At 51.5% G+C, this 16,643-nt stretch overlaps 4 protein-coding genes and 9 non-coding genes across 13 annotated transcripts; 11 read left to right on the forward strand and 2 right to left on the reverse strand.

Annotated features, from left to right (window-relative positions):
• Positions 1-114: 114 nt before the first annotated feature.
• Positions 115-4,899, reverse strand: Pmar_PMAR015293 (hypothetical protein; the record flags this gene model as incomplete). The annotated part of the gene is made up of 7 exons (XM_002782919.1): positions 115-119; positions 167-283; positions 418-3,610; positions 3,921-4,040; positions 4,088-4,267; positions 4,320-4,477; positions 4,764-4,899. The coding sequence occupies 7 exons, from the start codon at positions 4,897-4,899 to the stop codon at positions 115-117; spliced, it is 3,909 nt and encodes a 1,302-aa protein (XP_002782965.1).
• Positions 4,900-9,915: 5,016 nt separating this feature from the next.
• Positions 9,916-10,560, reverse strand: Pmar_PMAR015294 (chaperone protein dnaj, putative; the record flags this gene model as incomplete). The annotated part of the gene is made up of 1 exon (XM_002782920.1): positions 9,916-10,560. One exon carries the CDS (start codon positions 10,558-10,560, stop codon positions 9,916-9,918), a length of 645 nt encoding a protein of 214 aa, XP_002782966.1.
• A 124-nt stretch (positions 10,561-10,684) lies between these two features.
• Pmar_PMAR015295 (conserved hypothetical protein) lies at positions 10,685-12,161 on the forward strand. The gene is made up of 7 exons (XM_002782921.1): positions 10,685-10,761; positions 10,986-11,089; positions 11,135-11,276; positions 11,480-11,548; positions 11,597-11,695; positions 11,744-11,857; positions 11,914-12,161. Exons 1-7 carry the CDS (start codon positions 10,707-10,709, stop codon positions 12,111-12,113), a joined length of 783 nt encoding a protein of 260 aa, XP_002782967.1. The 5' UTR covers positions 10,685-10,706; the 3' UTR covers positions 12,114-12,161.
• A 297-nt stretch (positions 12,162-12,458) lies between these two features.
• Pmar_PMAR015296 (hypothetical protein) lies at positions 12,459-13,297 on the forward strand (the record flags this gene model as incomplete). The annotated part of the gene is made up of 6 exons (XM_002782922.1): positions 12,459-12,518; positions 12,569-12,714; positions 12,745-12,838; positions 12,884-12,997; positions 13,047-13,138; positions 13,183-13,297. 6 exons carry the CDS (start codon positions 12,459-12,461, stop codon positions 13,295-13,297), a joined length of 621 nt encoding a protein of 206 aa, XP_002782968.1.
• A 1,630-nt stretch (positions 13,298-14,927) lies between these two features.
• On the forward strand, positions 14,928-15,009 carry Pmar_PMAR015297. The gene has a single exon. It is a non-coding gene; the product is annotated as a tRNA-Leu (tRNA).
• Positions 15,010-15,131: 122 nt separating this feature from the next.
• Positions 15,132-15,213, forward strand: Pmar_PMAR015298. Its single transcript has one exon. It is a non-coding gene; the product is annotated as a tRNA-Leu (tRNA).
• Positions 15,214-15,333: 120 nt separating this feature from the next.
• Positions 15,334-15,415, forward strand: Pmar_PMAR015299. Its single transcript has one exon. It is a non-coding gene; the product is annotated as a tRNA-Leu (tRNA).
• Positions 15,416-15,537: 122 nt separating this feature from the next.
• Pmar_PMAR015300 lies at positions 15,538-15,619 on the forward strand. Its single transcript has one exon. It is a non-coding gene; the product is annotated as a tRNA-Leu (tRNA).
• Positions 15,620-15,741: 122 nt separating this feature from the next.
• Positions 15,742-15,823, forward strand: Pmar_PMAR015301. The gene has a single exon. It is a non-coding gene; the product is annotated as a tRNA-Leu (tRNA).
• A 120-nt stretch (positions 15,824-15,943) lies between these two features.
• On the forward strand, positions 15,944-16,025 carry Pmar_PMAR015302. Its single transcript has one exon. It is a non-coding gene; the product is annotated as a tRNA-Leu (tRNA).
• A 120-nt stretch (positions 16,026-16,145) lies between these two features.
• On the forward strand, positions 16,146-16,227 carry Pmar_PMAR015303. The gene has a single exon. It is a non-coding gene; the product is annotated as a tRNA-Leu (tRNA).
• Positions 16,228-16,345: 118 nt separating this feature from the next.
• On the forward strand, positions 16,346-16,426 carry Pmar_PMAR015304. The gene has a single exon. It is a non-coding gene; the product is annotated as a tRNA-Leu (tRNA).
• Positions 16,427-16,546: 120 nt separating this feature from the next.
• Pmar_PMAR015305 lies at positions 16,547-16,628 on the forward strand. Its single transcript has one exon. It is a non-coding gene; the product is annotated as a tRNA-Leu (tRNA).
• The last annotated feature ends 15 nt before the right edge of the window (positions 16,629-16,643 follow it).

A 16,643-nucleotide genomic window follows, 5' to 3' on the forward strand; every position in this document is an offset into this window, starting at 1 on the left:
TAAAACTGCATCATACTCATCGTCTCGGAGAGCCATAGCGGCGTCGACTGGGACGTCCACCACCACCACTTCGCTCACTCGACCTACGGGTGTCCACGGAGGCTCGGCCAGTTCTTAACCTGATAACAGCAGAGCTTCACGCGATTTGATCGGAGAGTGATATTACCTATCACGGCTACTGGTCCGATGGCTGGTCGACCGGCGGTGGGCATCACCATCTTCCTCTCTACTGTTGTGATGATGACGATGGTCTTCTCGATGTCTTCCATGAGATCTAGATCGACTGAAGTGTGATAAATCTCGAACCTTGCTACCAGCACCACCCAATGTAGTACCTCTTGTGCTCGCCCATCCAGCGGTCCTCATCTACACTCCTCCTCTCCCTTTTGTCATGATGGTGACTGTCACCATCGTCACCTCCTCCGCGGTGGCTGTCATCAGTATCCTTCCGTCTCCTCTTGCCCAACGTAGCGGCATTCACCGACAGTCTACATTCATGTTTGCGTCTTGGCCCTACCCTCTCACATGGTAGGGGATGACGATCGTAGGTAGGCCTATTGGAAATAACCTGTCCCCCAGTCTGCGGCAACCATTGCAGCGGACTATCTGCCGTGATGTCAACCAAAGACAATCCCTCAGTGTCCGGACCTAATCGGTACCTCATCAGAAAACGTGCAGAATTCACGCGCCCACCGGCGCTCTCGACACAATGTGGGCGGACCAAATCAACAGTTCCTTCATCCGAGTTCTGCACGAGCAGTAGAGGCTCTTGATAATAGGGCAGATAGATCGGTACCAAAGCGTTGGCCGACGAGGACACCTTCGTTCGAGACACTTCCGTCCATTTGCCGTCGGCTAAAGGTAAGTGAGCAATGACCAAATACCCAGGCTTCTCCAACCACGCCATAAACACCTCCACCGGCCAGGTATTAACCGATAGTCGACGAGCAGCATAGACATAGAGCGGCACGGGTCTAGGGGTTGAGGAGTTGGGACCTTCTACTGACTTCAACGCCTTGGGTTTGGATATCTCCACAGTGGGCCTTTGAGGGTCCGCGATTACTCGGATGGACGTACCATGGTCAGCAGTATGTACTATGAAGAAAGTGCAGACCTGTTGTTGTTGGCCAGGGGCCTTAGAGTGGTGATAGAGAATTTCGGCTTCACAAGAAGCGTCGAAGAACTCGGGCTCCTGCAGTACATCGACCTCTCGGACGAACTGCCATGACGTTGTAGGGTTCTGTATGAAGAACACTCCTCCTTTTTGACTAGCTCTATGCACGGCCATCACGAAGAGATCGGGCTCAGTAGAGGTACTGGTAACCGGGGAAAACATGAAGGGGTAGAAGTGGCATTGAGAGAAAGGCACCGCCTCGTCGCCGAACTCGAGCAGAGTCGTCCACTTATCACAGTGCTGATTCACGTCTGCAGCACACACCCTTGTCGCCTGATGCTTGGCATCCTGTATGACCACGAAAAGACACTCTCTATTAGGAGCCCACCTTAATGGGGTTACTCGCATACTTTTAGAGGAGCTCTGACCAGCAGCAGTCACTTCTTTAGGCAACGCCTTCATATCCAAATCGAGGCCCTCCAGAGTTGACAGACAACACGCACTACCCTTACGGCCAGCAGTCTTCGATGGAGAGCCACTGCTACTACCATCAATGGCCGAACCACAGTCCTCTCGAACCCACAAGATATTAGTATCATTATCAACCGGTCGAGGAGGGGGAATATTCACAGGCATCGGCGGTTCGAAGGGTAAGCGCTTACCCACGAACTTCCCATCGTACCGGTCGGGAGCGGCCAAATCAGTGAGCGGCAGATCCATGGTCAAGTCACGTACACTACACTTTGTCACCCGAGGCACTTGCATCTGCCGGACGACCCTAGGGTTGGGGGTCATCACAAGACGATCACAGGAAAGACCCTCCGAGAGATAGAGTCGCCACACCTGCATGGTCCCAGCCGCACCTGCGTCACCAGCTGAGGTGGCGAGGAGCAGAGGCTCCGGTAGATAGGGTAGGTAGACGGGGGCGATACGAGTATGAGGGGAAGTATTGAGCGTTACGGCTGCCACCCTCTGCCACGAGTCAGTGGCCAAAGCACTGAACTGAGGCAACTTGGCAATACGCAGCATCCCACCGGCTACCCACGCCACATACGTGTGGAAGTTTCCCACCGAGGGATGGTCAGCCTCGGACGTCCCTGAGGGAGGAGGTACGACATAGAGTATCTTCAACTTGCATGAGATGTCTACATCACCGTTGGCAATAGAACTGTTCACCTTCACCCAAGCGGCAGTCGGATCGCATATTTCCCTCAATGAGCAGGCATCACCATCTTGAATGAGAACGAAGGTTCGGCCATGCATATACACCGGAGTGACTCTAACGTTACAGCGGACACCGGGAGTCACCGACCACTCGTCATCAGGGGTAATGTCCCTAAGGGGCACCCAAGGCTGATTCGGAGCGCTGACTTGGAATACCCTGCCGGCACCAGTAGGGCGATGTATGGCCAAGACTATCATTAGATACTGTCCAGGAGAGTCGGCCGTCTCCCCAGGTGTGAGGGGAGCTCTAAGCATCATCGGGACCAACTTGGACTCGGCCAAGGCCTGATCATCTCTAGTCTCGAACATCGTAGGCCACACCTCCATCGGGCTGTCCGACCTAGACACGCACATACGAAGGCGACCGGTCTGCTTGTGTTGGAGGATCACGAAGGGCTCCTTCTCATTAGACCACCGCAATGGGGTACACTTCCATCCCCGCTCAGTAGGCTGAGCTGCATCTGGCTTCGATAAATAGAACTGCTCTCCCTCAGACCTCAGAGTCGATAACTCGCTGACATCCAGCCCAGGAGGGTTCTTCAGTGTCACCATCACAGGCGTCGTCGCGAGTAGGGCACCACCACTGGGAGGAAGACCGTTAGGGCCTCCCATACCAGGTGGTGGGGGAGGAACACCTCCCATTGGTGGTGGTGGAGGAGGAGGCGGTGGTTGTCCCCCAACAGGCGGTGGTGGTGGAGGAGGCTGCATTGCTCTGCCATAACCCTTACCGCCACTCCTATGCACAGGCTTGGTCTCCTTAGTCCACTGCAGGACATGATCGACCAACTTGGTGAACTCATCCCTGGCCTGTTGAAGGACCAACTCTTTCGGTTGAGGGGCGGGCCGGCCACTGTCGTAATAGACCATAATGTGAACCCTGGGGTCAGTGAAGACCGAACCAAAGTTCTTCATACTCCTAGCAGCAAGAGTGACCCTAGCCTTGCATAGGGAGGCAATCTGCTTCACGTTCATACCAGATGGACCCATCAGCCGACTGAAGATGTTGTCGTGGAGGTAGGCCCCCATAGAGCCCTGCAGCATACGTTGACTGTCAGAAAAGGTAACCACCATGGGCTCGTCAGTGGATGAGGCACCAGTGATGACCTCAGAGGCATATTTCCCATCGATTGCCGCCTTACATGCTGATGCACCGTCGTGGGTCTCGAACAGGACATAAGCCTCGCCTCGAGAGTCCGTAGGATTGGCACCGCCATCCCGCACGATGAAGACTTCCATGATACTCCCATACTTCGACAGCGATACCCCGATCTCCTGCAAGGAACGAATAGCAACAGCTCGACCGAACCTAATCCTCAACTAACTAACCTACATGATATCCTATGACGGAAAGATTCTTACGCACAGCGAAGATTTTTCCCTAAACTAGCACTTGAATATCTCATTCTCGAGACACACTGCCTAGGCGTTAAGCCGTTCACCGATTTGTACAACGCAAAAGCCTGTATAAAATCCTGCCATCAGTGTTCATTAAGTCTGCACTGATTTGGAAAGACAGAAAAAGTCGGCTCACATCGACTACTGAGCATGCGCTATGGTTTACGACAAAACGAATGACCGCTACATTGTCACTGACGGAGGTGGGCAGGTTCCGAATGAAAAGCTCATCGTCCGATCGAACACCGACGGTAGTGTAGGGATCACCTTGATACCGGTTCTTCAAGTCCAACTCATCCACATAAATCTGATGAGAAACAGAGTCAAACATGATATAGTAATGAAAATGTTCACCTTCTCGTAGGGCATATGATTATTGATCCTAGGGTGCTCCCCATAGGACGGTGGAGGGGGAGGTGGTGGGGGAGGGGCCGACATCGATACCGGTGGAGGCGGCGGTGGAGGCGTCATGCCTTGCGGATTCGAACCATGACTGCGACCAGGGCTCCTGGATCTCTCGCGCCGGACAGCTTCCTACAGAAATCACCACACTGCGACAGAAAAGAGGCAAGGGTAGGGCCCTTACAGCGATCGCTGACTTGATCATCTCCATTGCTCTATCGACCTTTGACTTGGGCCCGTTCACATCGATACGTCGCATGTTCATAGCGTCCGGGGCCCTGTCGATCTGAACGTGGGCTCCACTCTCGTTCTGGATGCCACTGATTCTCTCGCCGTTCCTCCCTAAACAGACAAGCCAGCATGTAAGCCATCCTGTGTGAAAGGCAACCCTAAGGCATCAGAGGTCGTCTGAGGGACGGAGAGGCCCCTCTGGGACAGCATGGTATGTCCTTATGTGGTTGCCACACCATCGACATCCCCAGGGTTAACTCATTCTATCGTGCTCAAGCACCTCGTGCCAAGACCGTTACTCATAACTCAAAACACGAGGGGCCATTCTCTAATAGATGATGCCCGGTGGTGGTAGTAGTAGTAGCGAATGTGGCAGTGATGGAAGGCAATAGCTCACCAATGATCAATCCAGCATAGTCGTTCCTAATCAGTTGATGCTCGGACACCTCAGGTTCGGCAGGGGAGGAGGGCTCCTCAGGGGTCTTGGGGGCTTCTCCTGTAGCCTCTGCTGGCGGAGGAGTCGCTGCAGACATGAACTCAAGAGTACTTGAACTTAGGAGACCAATGAGGAGGAACAAAGGGCGGAGCGAAGTGTTTCACGTTTCTGCACATTTCTTGCAACTGCCACAGCGGCGTTGAGTTATGGTCAAGGATTAGCAAATCTCTATCGATTACCCCTCTATTGACTGATCATGGGACTTGATTGTGCAAATGGTCTGAATGAGTTCCCAATCAACACCTTGTAGTCAACTAAACAGCATTTCACGCGGGCCTCGGGGACGATGGAAAGGCGCAGGGTTGTAGATTTCACGGTTCGGACGAACTGCTGTCATTTAATGCCTGGATCTGGAGGAAGAGGTTGACGCTCATAGTCTTGCCCTACCATCACGAGCAGTGCATGGCTTTAATTTGGCGTTCTATCATAGCAAACCGCCAGCGACTCCTCAGGTATTGGATTGTCATATCGGGCGTTCAGCTCTGCCTCGAACACTCAAGGCATTTTGAAGAAAAGAAATCTCACCAATCCCACAATCTCGTCATGTTTGCCAACGATCAGCCTCACCATCGTAAGAGGATATCGTCGATGTCACATCGAGTGCAATCCACTCGCTGGACTTAAGACAATCTGCTGACCCTTTACGAGGAAGCTGATCGGATGGGCATTTCAAACTAAGCGGTCATAACAAAATGCTCCTACGGTAGGAATTTGAGTCCGGCGAATCAGTTCTCGTCGAGCGTGGAGTTCATTCCGAGGCTCCTTCAAACCACTGTGTTCGTCTTGGATGGCGATGCAGTAATTCGTGTGAGATGTATGGAGCCTGAATGATTCTGGGTCCATCTAACGACGAACGCCGCTATCCTCACTAGTCCTATCATCAGAGGCATTCGACTTGCCGTCAAGCAGATCCGAACCGAATCAGTCAAGTTCGAATTGCCCGACATGCAACGACTGAGTCCCGCTCTGTCCCAAATCTTGAGACCGGTCCGGCCGGTTCGAAGATATCCGTGGAAGACAAAAATTCCACAAACGCGCGACTTCGGTGCGATCTATTGGGGAAGATATAATAGGCAACCATGGATTGAGTTGACGTATTTTCGCTCGATAATGTAACACCGAGGAGTAAATCGTGGCTATTCGTGCACTACGCTACTACGCAGTAACGCACTCCAACCTATACCGCACTTTCCACACAACACGTTGAGTACGGAAATGTGATCAATAGGCCACAAGACACACACATTCAATGAAACACTCATCCTAGAATCCATGACCCGGTCCAGGACAGATCAGCTGAGCCTATCACGCTCATCGCTACTACTACTGCTGCTGCTACTGCTCACTTCGGGTACCTGTCAGAATTACGACCCATCATCAGATCAGAAACAACGCCAGCCTCCGAGGGCACAATACCGCACCTTCTGCCGTGCCCTAGCTACTGCCACGCTGGCTTCGTCACCTGTCAACAAGGGCAGTGGTGTCCTATCGCTACCCCCGTGGGTCGTTTTCACAGAACCTGAGGAGTACGTATGTGACCCGAGGCCTTCTCGTACTGCTACAAGTACGTTTATAGGTAGTCACGTGATCAGGAAAATGATTACCTCCAATCTTGTGCGCACTACTGTTCTCATCAGAGTTCTTAAGGGATGGAGCCAGGGGGTCAAAGCTGATAGACGCCTCGTTGGGCGAATCCAGAACGCCAATCAACGAGCCATTGTCAATCGCCGCTCTTAAGGAAACCTGGAAACGATACAAAGGTCATTTGCATCAGGAGAGAGAAGTCATGGGAATCCGGTCCCTCGAAACGAGGATGAAAGCTCTCACAGCATACCGTTGGTTTGTACTCACCGACGGGGACTTCTGCTGAATTTCATCACACTCAGGGCCACCGAGCTGCAGCAAATCGTCTGAGCTGGCGCGGTGCTCGGGTCTCGGTTTCGGCGCTCTTGTGGGAGAGTCTTGCATCTCCAAAAGGTCCGTCGAGGCTGCGACCTGAATAGAAATGCCGAGTGTTATCTCAATCGATCATGCGAATGGTACGATCTCACATCGTTGGCATCCATCCGTCCCGACGCCGCGGAGCTACCCGCACTGCTACTGTGTTCACTCCCGCGGGACCGGTGTGTACTATCATCGACTGAACTGCCCGATGATCGCGAACGATCAGATAGCTTCACCGCACTATGGTGCGATGCCTGAGAACAAGACGAGCTTATTTTCTCTCAGGAAAGTACTATAGTCAGCAGATGGTCTAACGCAGATATCCAAGGCAGTGTTATAACAACAGTAGTAAGTCACTACTACTAACATCACGAGTGAAGATGGAATCATTTAGCCTGAACGGTCAGACAGGTGTCCCCAGAATTGTGCCATATCTCGGGATGATAACCAGACAACGTGTACTGGTACTTATCTCACACTTCGCCACACTAAATGGGAGTATCCTACCCGTGGACTGGAGCCATCGGAGTGGCTCGGGCTGCGCCCACCATCCCGCGTTCTATGTCTCCTATGTCGCCTCCGACGCCGTCGATGTTGATCTTCTTTTCCCTGATATGCAACACCCGATAATCTCTGCATCAGCCCGCATCCTATATAGTAACCGCCTTCAGTTAAACTTGCAATTCCCAGTGTATCGCCGCGATCAGAAATCCCTAATACGAGCTTCCCACCTTCCGCCTCTCCCGTATCCTCCTATCCACTTCGTCCTTGATCCGCTTCTGCTCTTCCCGTTTCTCCATCACCCTCCGTTTCGTCTCCTTCAATTTCTCGATACGCCTGAGGTTAGCATAGGCGTGATGCACTCCAGTAGCTCTCCCTTGTTACTTCGTAGTAGTTGGCATTCTCACTTCCACATGGGGCACGCCACCTTCGTCTTCATCCCCGTCATCTGATCACGACATGCTTCCACCAAATGCCCAGCCTAGCCAATTAGACGGTTCGGATGCCCTACTTTAGTCTATAACGACGACGACACGACTCTAATCTCAACCATAGCTGGCCGACAAACTGGCTACAGTCCTTTTACATGGGAAACGACAATGCTTCCTTGCTGTACTTCAGCTCGCATGTTTCCCAGAATCGAATAGCGACCACCCACCTCCTCGTGAAGCAGGCCTCAGACCAGCTCTACCCATACTATCATGTTGCCGTCCGATGAGGTAGTCAAGAGCTGCCTGAGTGTCATTATGGCAATGCCGTAGGGCCTTCCTGGCTGCTGCCTCCTCGAAGCCTACACAAAGACGTAACAACATTTAACAATGGCTATAGAAAGTAACAACACAACGGGTAACCCGTGAAAAAAGTCATCACCTTGGCTCATCAGGGAGCATAGGGACAGAGGGTCAACGGCAATAGCAGGTTCCGATGCCGGGGCCAAACCCTGATCAAGAACAGGTACCTTAGAACTAAGTGGTGGTTGGAATTACATCTTTCTGCATCTTCTCCAGGAGACGATCGGAAAAGTTACTCAATGGTCCATGTCTGCCTCCACCTATACCTAACATCAACAGCCTCCTAAATGTCCTTCTCAGTAGAACAACGTCAACGAAGGTCACACTATCACGCTTTAGACGTCGAAGGTGGGACCTCTGAGTTCGTTCTCCGATGACGAATTCTCATCACTGTTTCTGTCGCTCTCTTCCAGATCTTCCTCCTATGGATAACAAGGCTCGCAGTTGCCATTAGAGCAAACTTCCTCAAGACCATCTACCTCCATCGAAAGCTGAATCTGCCTTTCTAAAAACTGGGGGGTCATTTCTACCATCGGCCGAAACTCCATCCTAAAACCACGACGCATACCGAGAGAAGCAACAACGGGGAGATCCCCACTCACCGAGTGGGCAGCACGTTGGCTACAGCATGAGCAGAAGACGCGAAGAACTCATACTGTAGGTATCTGACAAATACGTACAGCGCGTGACCAGGGGTGCAGCCAGTGAACAGAAGTGCGTTACTTCAGAGTCTGCAGGGTGCTGTCCAGTACGTCGCCTTTGTATTCCTCGAGAGTATACAGCCATTCAAAAACCTATCAAGAGTATCCTGATATGATTTTCTGATACAAAAACTAACAAATTGGTCAGCAGTGTGCCGACCATAATAGTACTTGTCTATCAATTTCCAAAAACTCTCGTTTCGACAGGTCCCGTGCAGCCTTGCAGTCGTCGTATTTCCTATCACCCGAACGCAGCCTCTTCGACTTACACTCGTCGAGAGCTTTGTCTGCAGTGGTGAACTCTAGGAGCTTCCGTCTATACATGGCACTGGAAGATAGAGTATCACAGATCGCTACCTCCGGAGCTCCAGACTGTTCTTCAAAGATCTGTTGTTAATGAGATGGAGCCTTATTGGATTCATCACATTAAAATCGATGTCACGCTTGAACTTCGCCAAGCTAGAGTGCGGTGCGTCGGCTCTAAAATTCACAACAATGCCGCTTTCGACATTCGGGATTGTAATAGTACCGTCCAATGCCGTTCGCAGCTTCTCGCATTTTCAAAGTATCAGCGGCTATCAGCGGGTCCTCCTAGCAAAGAAGTTCAACTTGCTACAGCAGACGAGATCCAGTGAGATAGTAGATTTGAAATCCATTTGAACGTTTTACGGTATTACTACTACCATTTTTCCCATTCCGTTGACCATAGTCTCCGAGAGTTGCATTATCCCTGCACATAGGTTCTCACTAGAACGGATATAAACGTCCACCGACCGGTAAATCTCCTGTGGACACAGCTCCATTATGAACACCCCCTAGCCGTCACTATCACGCTATCACCTGTAAGGTGTTGTCAAACTGCAAGAATTGCCGTACCGTCCCTTCGAACACTGGGTCTACGGATTCCCCAAACACATACTTCTCCTTGAGCAGATTTAACTCATTCTTCAATGACGCCAGCGAATCCTCCATGAAAATGTATACGCTCAACTATGAAAAAGATTTTACTTTTCCATAAAGCCTCAGGTGGCTTTCACTATCGCCTCCCCCGCGACAAACTCAGAAAATCGACAGTCGTCATTTAGGAACAATACTAGGACCCGTTATAATACAAATTCAGTGCATCAAAATAACCAATGTTGTATGTACTATCACCAGCTCCATGAAAAGAATGCAGACCGGCGTTAGGATATCCATGAGCTTTCTCTGAGCTTCGTCGAAGATATCACGAGAACGACCAACCGTATCTTTGTTGTCGGAGTTTTGGTGAAAACCTCCATCTCGCCGCGCTCTTTCAGTGGTATAAAAATCGAAGAAATCTCTTGGGTCGAATTCATGGTACTGACTCGGGCTCTGATACCGGTAGACGTAAGTGTATCTCCTTGGCCTGCCCCCGTGCCCTCTTCCATAAACGTCACTAAACTGACCATATTGAGGGTTCTTAAACCTCCGGGCTGCATCATAGTCCGATCGTGTCCGAGCATTACCGAGCACTTCGTAGGCCTCATTAATCTCCGCAAAACGGGAGGTGGCATCTGGCGCTGAACTAACGTCAGGATGGTGTTTTCTTGCGAGACTCTTGTAAGAGTGTTTGATCTCAGCAGCACTTGCCCTTTCGTCAACACCGAGCACTCGGTAATAGTCGACAGTCGCGTCGAAATTTCCATCGGCGTTGGCGGCCGCTGCTGGGACGAAAGTCTGGGATATCAAGCTGCTTGTAGAGAGCAGCCATACTAAGATGACATTAGGATGGGAGAACATGAACTAATTCACTACCTCGAAAGAGAACGTTGAGGAAATATAAGATGAGCAAGATTCCTTAGACTCTCATAGTCGGCCTCGTGTCGCCTATAGGCCCAATGAGGAGTTGGCTGGTTCTTTTGTGAGTTACTGCCCTTACTACGATAATGTCATCCGATCAGCGGTACAAGAACGTCTCTGAGAACACAGTGTATGTGGAAGGTAGTGCAAGGGTGGTGTACCCGGGCTTACTCCCGCTGGATGATGGACCTTTCATGGGGATGTTATAAGTGTCTTAATATCTCGCTTTCGATGCCTTCGAAGGCCAGTAGAGGCGACTCGCCTGGAACGGTCTCTAATTTATACGGTGCATGGAGTGGCTCGTTTCCTTATCGTTTTCGGTTGGGACTGTCCGGATTCTTCCTTATTACTATCATGGCGTTTAGGGCTGCCGTTCAGCTGGACAGAAGAGGACATATATAACCACTTCAAGGAGTGCGGTCAGATCCTCAGCGTCCGTGCGCCGAAATGGGAAGACAGTGGACGATTAGTAAGGGAGATGTCAATAGGAGGAGGCTCAGTTGTTGCCCTACAGAGAGGATACGCTCATGTCACTCTGGCCGACGATAGTGCTCTCGCCGAGGCTCTCAAGCTTGACGGTTCTAAGGTGTGGGCAGGAGGCAGTGGACGACAACGATGGCTTAAGGTCACTGAGGCCAAATCTTGCGGCAGTGCTGGTACTACAGGGTGTGCCACATTCAGGGAGCACGGAAATTGAGACAGCGGTTCTTCCAAAGAGAGCAGGCTAGAGCTACAAATGGCAATTTCATGCCTGGTTCCGGTTTCGTCCTCCCGAGGGGATTTCCCTCCTGATGATTGCTGATCGTCGATAGTTGCTTTCATTATGCGTATGAGTAATCTTGTAGTCCTGTGCGTACAGGTTCAGTCAGCTGGTCACCAAAACAGGTTGATGATAAAGCTAAGATCCTCTTTGTCAAGAACCTACCATGCAAGTCTTATCTCTGTCGTTGTCGTACAATATTCGGCTCTACTACAGATGACATTTCGGAGGTAGACATCTCCAAGCTCTTCAGCACTGCGGGTGACGTTGAGAACGTCCGAGTGGTCACCGCTGGACCGGACCGTCGGAATAAGGGTGATAGTGGCCAGGCATTTGACTTCCAATGCTCACCGTCTTCATAAGGCTTCTGCTACGTTACATTTGAAGTCCCTGGTGTGGTACGGCGAATATGTGCTCGGAAGGAGCCTTGGAAACTGAAGGGCAGGGTGCTGCAGCTTGACGCAGATGACGGCAGTGGTAGCAGAGAGGGGCTTAGGGGGATGCGAGTAGACTCTTTTGTTCGCTATGCACAGGCTTACGGTCTGGGTTCCATTATAGAGCCGAGGCGTACGAGACGGGTCATGGGAGGAAGGTAAAGCGTCAATACACTGCCGAGGCCGATGAGCCCGTCGAGGATGTTCCGAAGAAAAAGGGTAAGAAGAATAGGAAGACTGCTGCCAGGCCAGAAGCTGAGGGGATCTCGATAACCAAGCAGTCTTTGCTGGACGATTGATTACAGTCATTCACCATATTGCTGACTTACCAGCTCAACGATAGTCTCCAGTGTAGCGCTGTTGGGTATTCTAGGGGGGAGGGGGTCTGACTGTAGCATAGCTAGTACTTGACTTGGTCCACAAGATGCTCGTGCCCAACAGCGTGGATTCGACGTCCAGTACATCGTCTGAACTCTGTGCCAGTCCGGAGAGTAGTTGCCCATCGCCATCAGAAAGTGTGGCATCAGTATGCAGCAATACCGGGTGAGGAGTCGGGCGTGGGTCCTCATGCAGAGGGCGACCTTCGAGTCAGATTCCTGGACTATCTCTGGCGGGGAGAGTATAACACAATAGCAACTAGTTCGATGTCAACGTACGGGGAGAACACCCGAGGGTCGATGCTGAAGCTCTTCGCCATTCTCATGGTTATCATTACGGTCATGGGGTTACTTGGTGTTCTATCTCTCTAGCTCAGGCTGACTATGGTTTGGACAGCTCAAGCGTGTTTCTGGACATAGGCTCGGGACGAGGCATTCCATCACTCTTGGCAGCGCTGATAGTACCTGGCATAAAGGCTTCAGTGGGAGTAGAGTTCGACAAGAACGTGTATGCCACTGCCAAGTACTGCTCGCGGTGGTCATCAGCTTCCAGGCACTTCCTTTCGCTGCTACACCACTTCGAAACCCTGCAGGAAGTGCATGGGCTCGGCAGTGGCCCACCGGCCACTGGTAGAGGCTGCGGGCAGGTACGTCAATGGTATTGGTCATGGTCTTTGGATGGCCCTTCGTAGGAGTCAACTCCAGCACAGTCCGAGACGGCGGCAGCCCCTCTGGTCCTCAACACTCAACCGTTGAATATCCATTTTAAATTGATGAACGCAGCAGATCTCACCCAGTTCGATCCGGTACCGGGCTATGTCGCGAGTGATGGTGTTATTGAAGGGTACTGGGCAGGTGACGCACATCTACTCCTTCGACTTGGCCATGCCCCCCAATTTCATCGCCCATTTTGTTCATCTCTTTAACCAGTCCATAAGCTGCCGAGTGTAGCCACTTCGCGGGGGGCGTGGTGAGGCATGCCACCTGGTAGATACGTGAGTTATCGCTCGGACTTGGTGTCGAGCTTCGGCCTCAAGGCGACGATATGCGAGAAGGTCCTCATGACCATGACGACTAGCTCTGAGGATCATACGGCATATGTGTGAGTTGATCAGCTTGGCTCTCGCCCAGGGAGTGACATCCTCCGTTATGAATGTATCCGAGCGAAGTTTCCCGTGTAGCCCGTTCGTGCATCATATCGCGCAGTCGGTGATTAGAATGATTGAAGGGATAAAGTGTATGTATATCCGTATCTCTGAGATCATAAAGAGCAGAGCATGTATCTCTGGATTCAAGCCACATGGTCTTATGAAGGTACGTGCGAGGCACCAGAGGTCATGCTGAAGACGCATACTTAACTCGTACAGAGGCGATACAGTCCCTGTGTACCACGTTGCGCTCCCGGCTCAGGTGAGCTCGCCTGTGGCTGTAATCGAGCTGAACCTGGATGTTGTCAGAGAGCCACGCTCTGACGAGCTAGACACGACATGTATGCATCTTGTGCAGATGGCCACGAGGCCTTTGGATCAGCAAGTGGCCGAGTTACAGGTGGGCTTGTATATCACTCAGCTCATCGCATACGATTCTTGAGGTGTGCTTCCTGTTTCAGTCCTTGGCCTACGGATGGTGGCATGGCGATGGCACATCTTCGAAACGGCGGCGGACCTGTAGAGACAAACCATCGCGGCACTGTCACCACTCTGTTGGTGATGCACAGAACACCAGTCGAAGGAGGCGCAAACGTTAATTGAGTTTCTTCACATTGTCTGTTGCGCTAGTAGTGTCTGGTCAAGTTCTGCCGATGAAAAAAGGAACCAGAATGCATTCAACGTTCACTCGATACGAATACGAATCTTGGATGACGTGGTCCACGGTTCGTGAGTCCACGATAACGTAGATCCGACCACAACATGTTATGTTCTCATGGAATACTGTGGGCCTGGGCAACTTCGGAAAAATCTCATAGACTCGTCAAGGCAACTTCCGCAAGGCCTTGTCCTATCGAAGTCTGTACACACATATATGTTCATACGAGCTAGAGCCTACATTGATGCATTTGAGTCCTATTGATCCTCTCTGGCCCTATCAGGCTGGGTACTTGCAGACGTGAGTGATTGTTCCTCTGAGTTGCCTAGAGTTGAAATCGGAACTTTGAACTCCACAGCAACCATAATGAGCTAAATTCTGGTATAAAATGCTCCTCTTGAGACTTACACACCTACGTAGGTTCGAGCAAGCTATAGGTGAGGTGGCTAGAGTTGAGCACTGGATACGAGCGAGGGTCATAGAGTGGTTACCCGAGCCGTTGAAGGGATGGATTTGGAATCCACTGGTCACGGATCGGGTAGGTTCGATGATTGAACTTCGATCCCCATACCACTCGTAGGGAACCTCACTTGTGTACTGTAAGATTTCCTCCTATCAAGGCTCACACTCCCACGTAGGTCAGCACAACCTAGAGCTAAGATTGCTATGATTGGCTGAGTCAATTTGACTCCCTTCGACCATTCACAGTTCAAGCACCCCGCATACTGGGTAACGCCATCGAGTATTTGCCCGAATGGTTAAGGGGGTGGAACTAAGGTCTGCGTGGGTTCGAACCCCACAGCACTCAGGGTATTCCCGCTTAGGTGAGGATTGCTCCTATAGATATACACACTTACGTAGGTGATCGTTGCAATTCAAATGTCTCCTTCAAAGCCCAAGCGCGCCCGCTGTATATAAGCTGGCGCTATCGAGTGTTTGCCCGAGCGGTTAAGGGGGTGGACTTAAGATCCACTGGACACGGTCCGCGTGGGTTCGAACTCCACAGCACTCAAGCTATGTCCACTCAGGTGAGAGTTGCTCCTATAGAGACACACACCCACGTAGGTGGTCGTTGCAATTCAATTTTCTCCTTTGAAGCCCAAGCGCGCGCGCTGTATATAAGCTGGCGCTATCGAGTGTTTGCCCGAGTGGTTAAGGGGGTGGGCTTAAGATCCACTGGACACGGTCCGCGTGGGTTCGAACCCCACAGCACTCAAGCTATGTCCACTTAGGTGAGAGTTGCTCCTATAGAGACACACACCCACGTAGGTGGTCGTTGCAATTCAAATGTCTCCTTCAAAGCCCAAGCGCGCGCTGTATATAAGCTGACGCTATCGAGTGTTTGCCCGAGTGGTTAAGGGGGTGGACTTAAGATCCACTGGACACGGTCCGCGTGGGTTCGAACCCCACAGCACTCAAGCTATGTCCACTTAGGTGAGAGTTGCTCCTATAGAGACACACACCCACGTAGGTGGTCGTTGCAATTCAATTTTCTCCTTCAAAGCCCAAGCGCACGCGCTGTATATAAGATGGCGCTATCGAGTGTTTGCCCGAGTGGTTAAGGGGGTGGACTTAAGATCCACTGGACACGGTCCGCGTGGGTTCGAACCCCACAGCACTCAAGCTATGTCCACTCAGGTGAGAGTTGCTCCTATAGAGACACACACCCACGTAGGTGGTCGTTGCAATTCAATTTTCTCCTTCGAAGCCCAAGCGCACGCGCTGAGTATAAGCCAGCTCTATCGAGTGTTTGCCCGAGTGGTTAAGGGGGTGGACTTAAGATCCACTGGACACGGTCCGCGTGGGTTCGAACCCCACAGCACTCAAGCTATGTCCACTTAGGTGAGAGTTGCTCCTATAGAGACACACACCCACGTAGGTGGTCGTTGCAATTCAAATGTCTCCTTCAAAGCCCAAGCGCGCGCTGTATATAAGCTAGCGCTATCGAGTGTTTGCCCGAGTGGTTAAGGGGGTGGACTTAAGATTCACTGGACACGGTCCGCGTGGGTTCGAACCCCACAGCACTCAAGCTATGTCCACTTAGGTGAGAGTTGCTCCTATAGAGACACACACCCACGTAGGTGGTCGTTGCAATTCAATTTTCTCCTTCAAAGCCCAAGCGCGCGCTGTATATAAGCCAGCTCTATCGAGTGTTTGCCCGAGTGGTTAAGGGGGTGGACTTAAGATCCACTGGACACGGTCCGCGGGGGTTCGAGCTCCACAGCACTCAAGCTATGTCCACTTAGGTGAGAGTTGCTCCTATAGAGACCCACACCCACGTAGGTGGTCGTTGCAATTCAATTTTCTCCTTTGAAGCCCAAGCGCGCTGGATACAAGCCAGCTCTATCGAGTGTTTGCCCGAGTGGTTAAGGGGTGGACTTAAGATCCACTGGACTCGGTCCGCGTGGGTTCGAACTCCACAGCACTCAAGCTATGTCCACTTAGGTGAGAGTTGCTCCTATAGAGACACACACCCACGTAGGTGGTCGTTGCAATTCAAATGTCTCCTTCAAAGCCCAAGCGCGCGCTGTATATAAGCTGTCGCTATCGAGCGTTTGCCCGAGTGGTTAAGGGGGTGGACTTAAGATCCACTGGACACGGTCCGCGTGGGTTCGAACCCCACAGCACTCAAGCTATGTCCACTTA

This window comes from Perkinsus marinus (assembly GCF_000006405.1).
Source record: "Perkinsus marinus ATCC 50983 genomic scaffold scf_1104296937906, whole genome shotgun sequence".
NCBI classification, from domain to species: domain Eukaryota; phylum Perkinsozoa; order Perkinsida; family Perkinsidae; genus Perkinsus; species Perkinsus marinus.

Bases quoted from the DNA above. Each gene is read 5' to 3' on its own strand.
- Pmar_PMAR015295 (XM_002782921.1), top strand. From the start codon at position 10,707: ATGTCATCCGATCAGCGGTACAAGAACGTCTCTGAGAACACAGTGTAT. The intron at 10,762-10,985 runs GTAGTGCAAGGG...CATGGCGTTTAG, and splicing joins GAACACAGTGTATGTGGAAG to GGCTGCCGTTCAGCTGGACA. The intron at 11,858-11,913 runs GTAGCAGAGAGG...CGCTATGCACAG, and splicing joins TGACGCAGATGACGGCAGTG to GCTTACGGTCTGGGTTCCAT.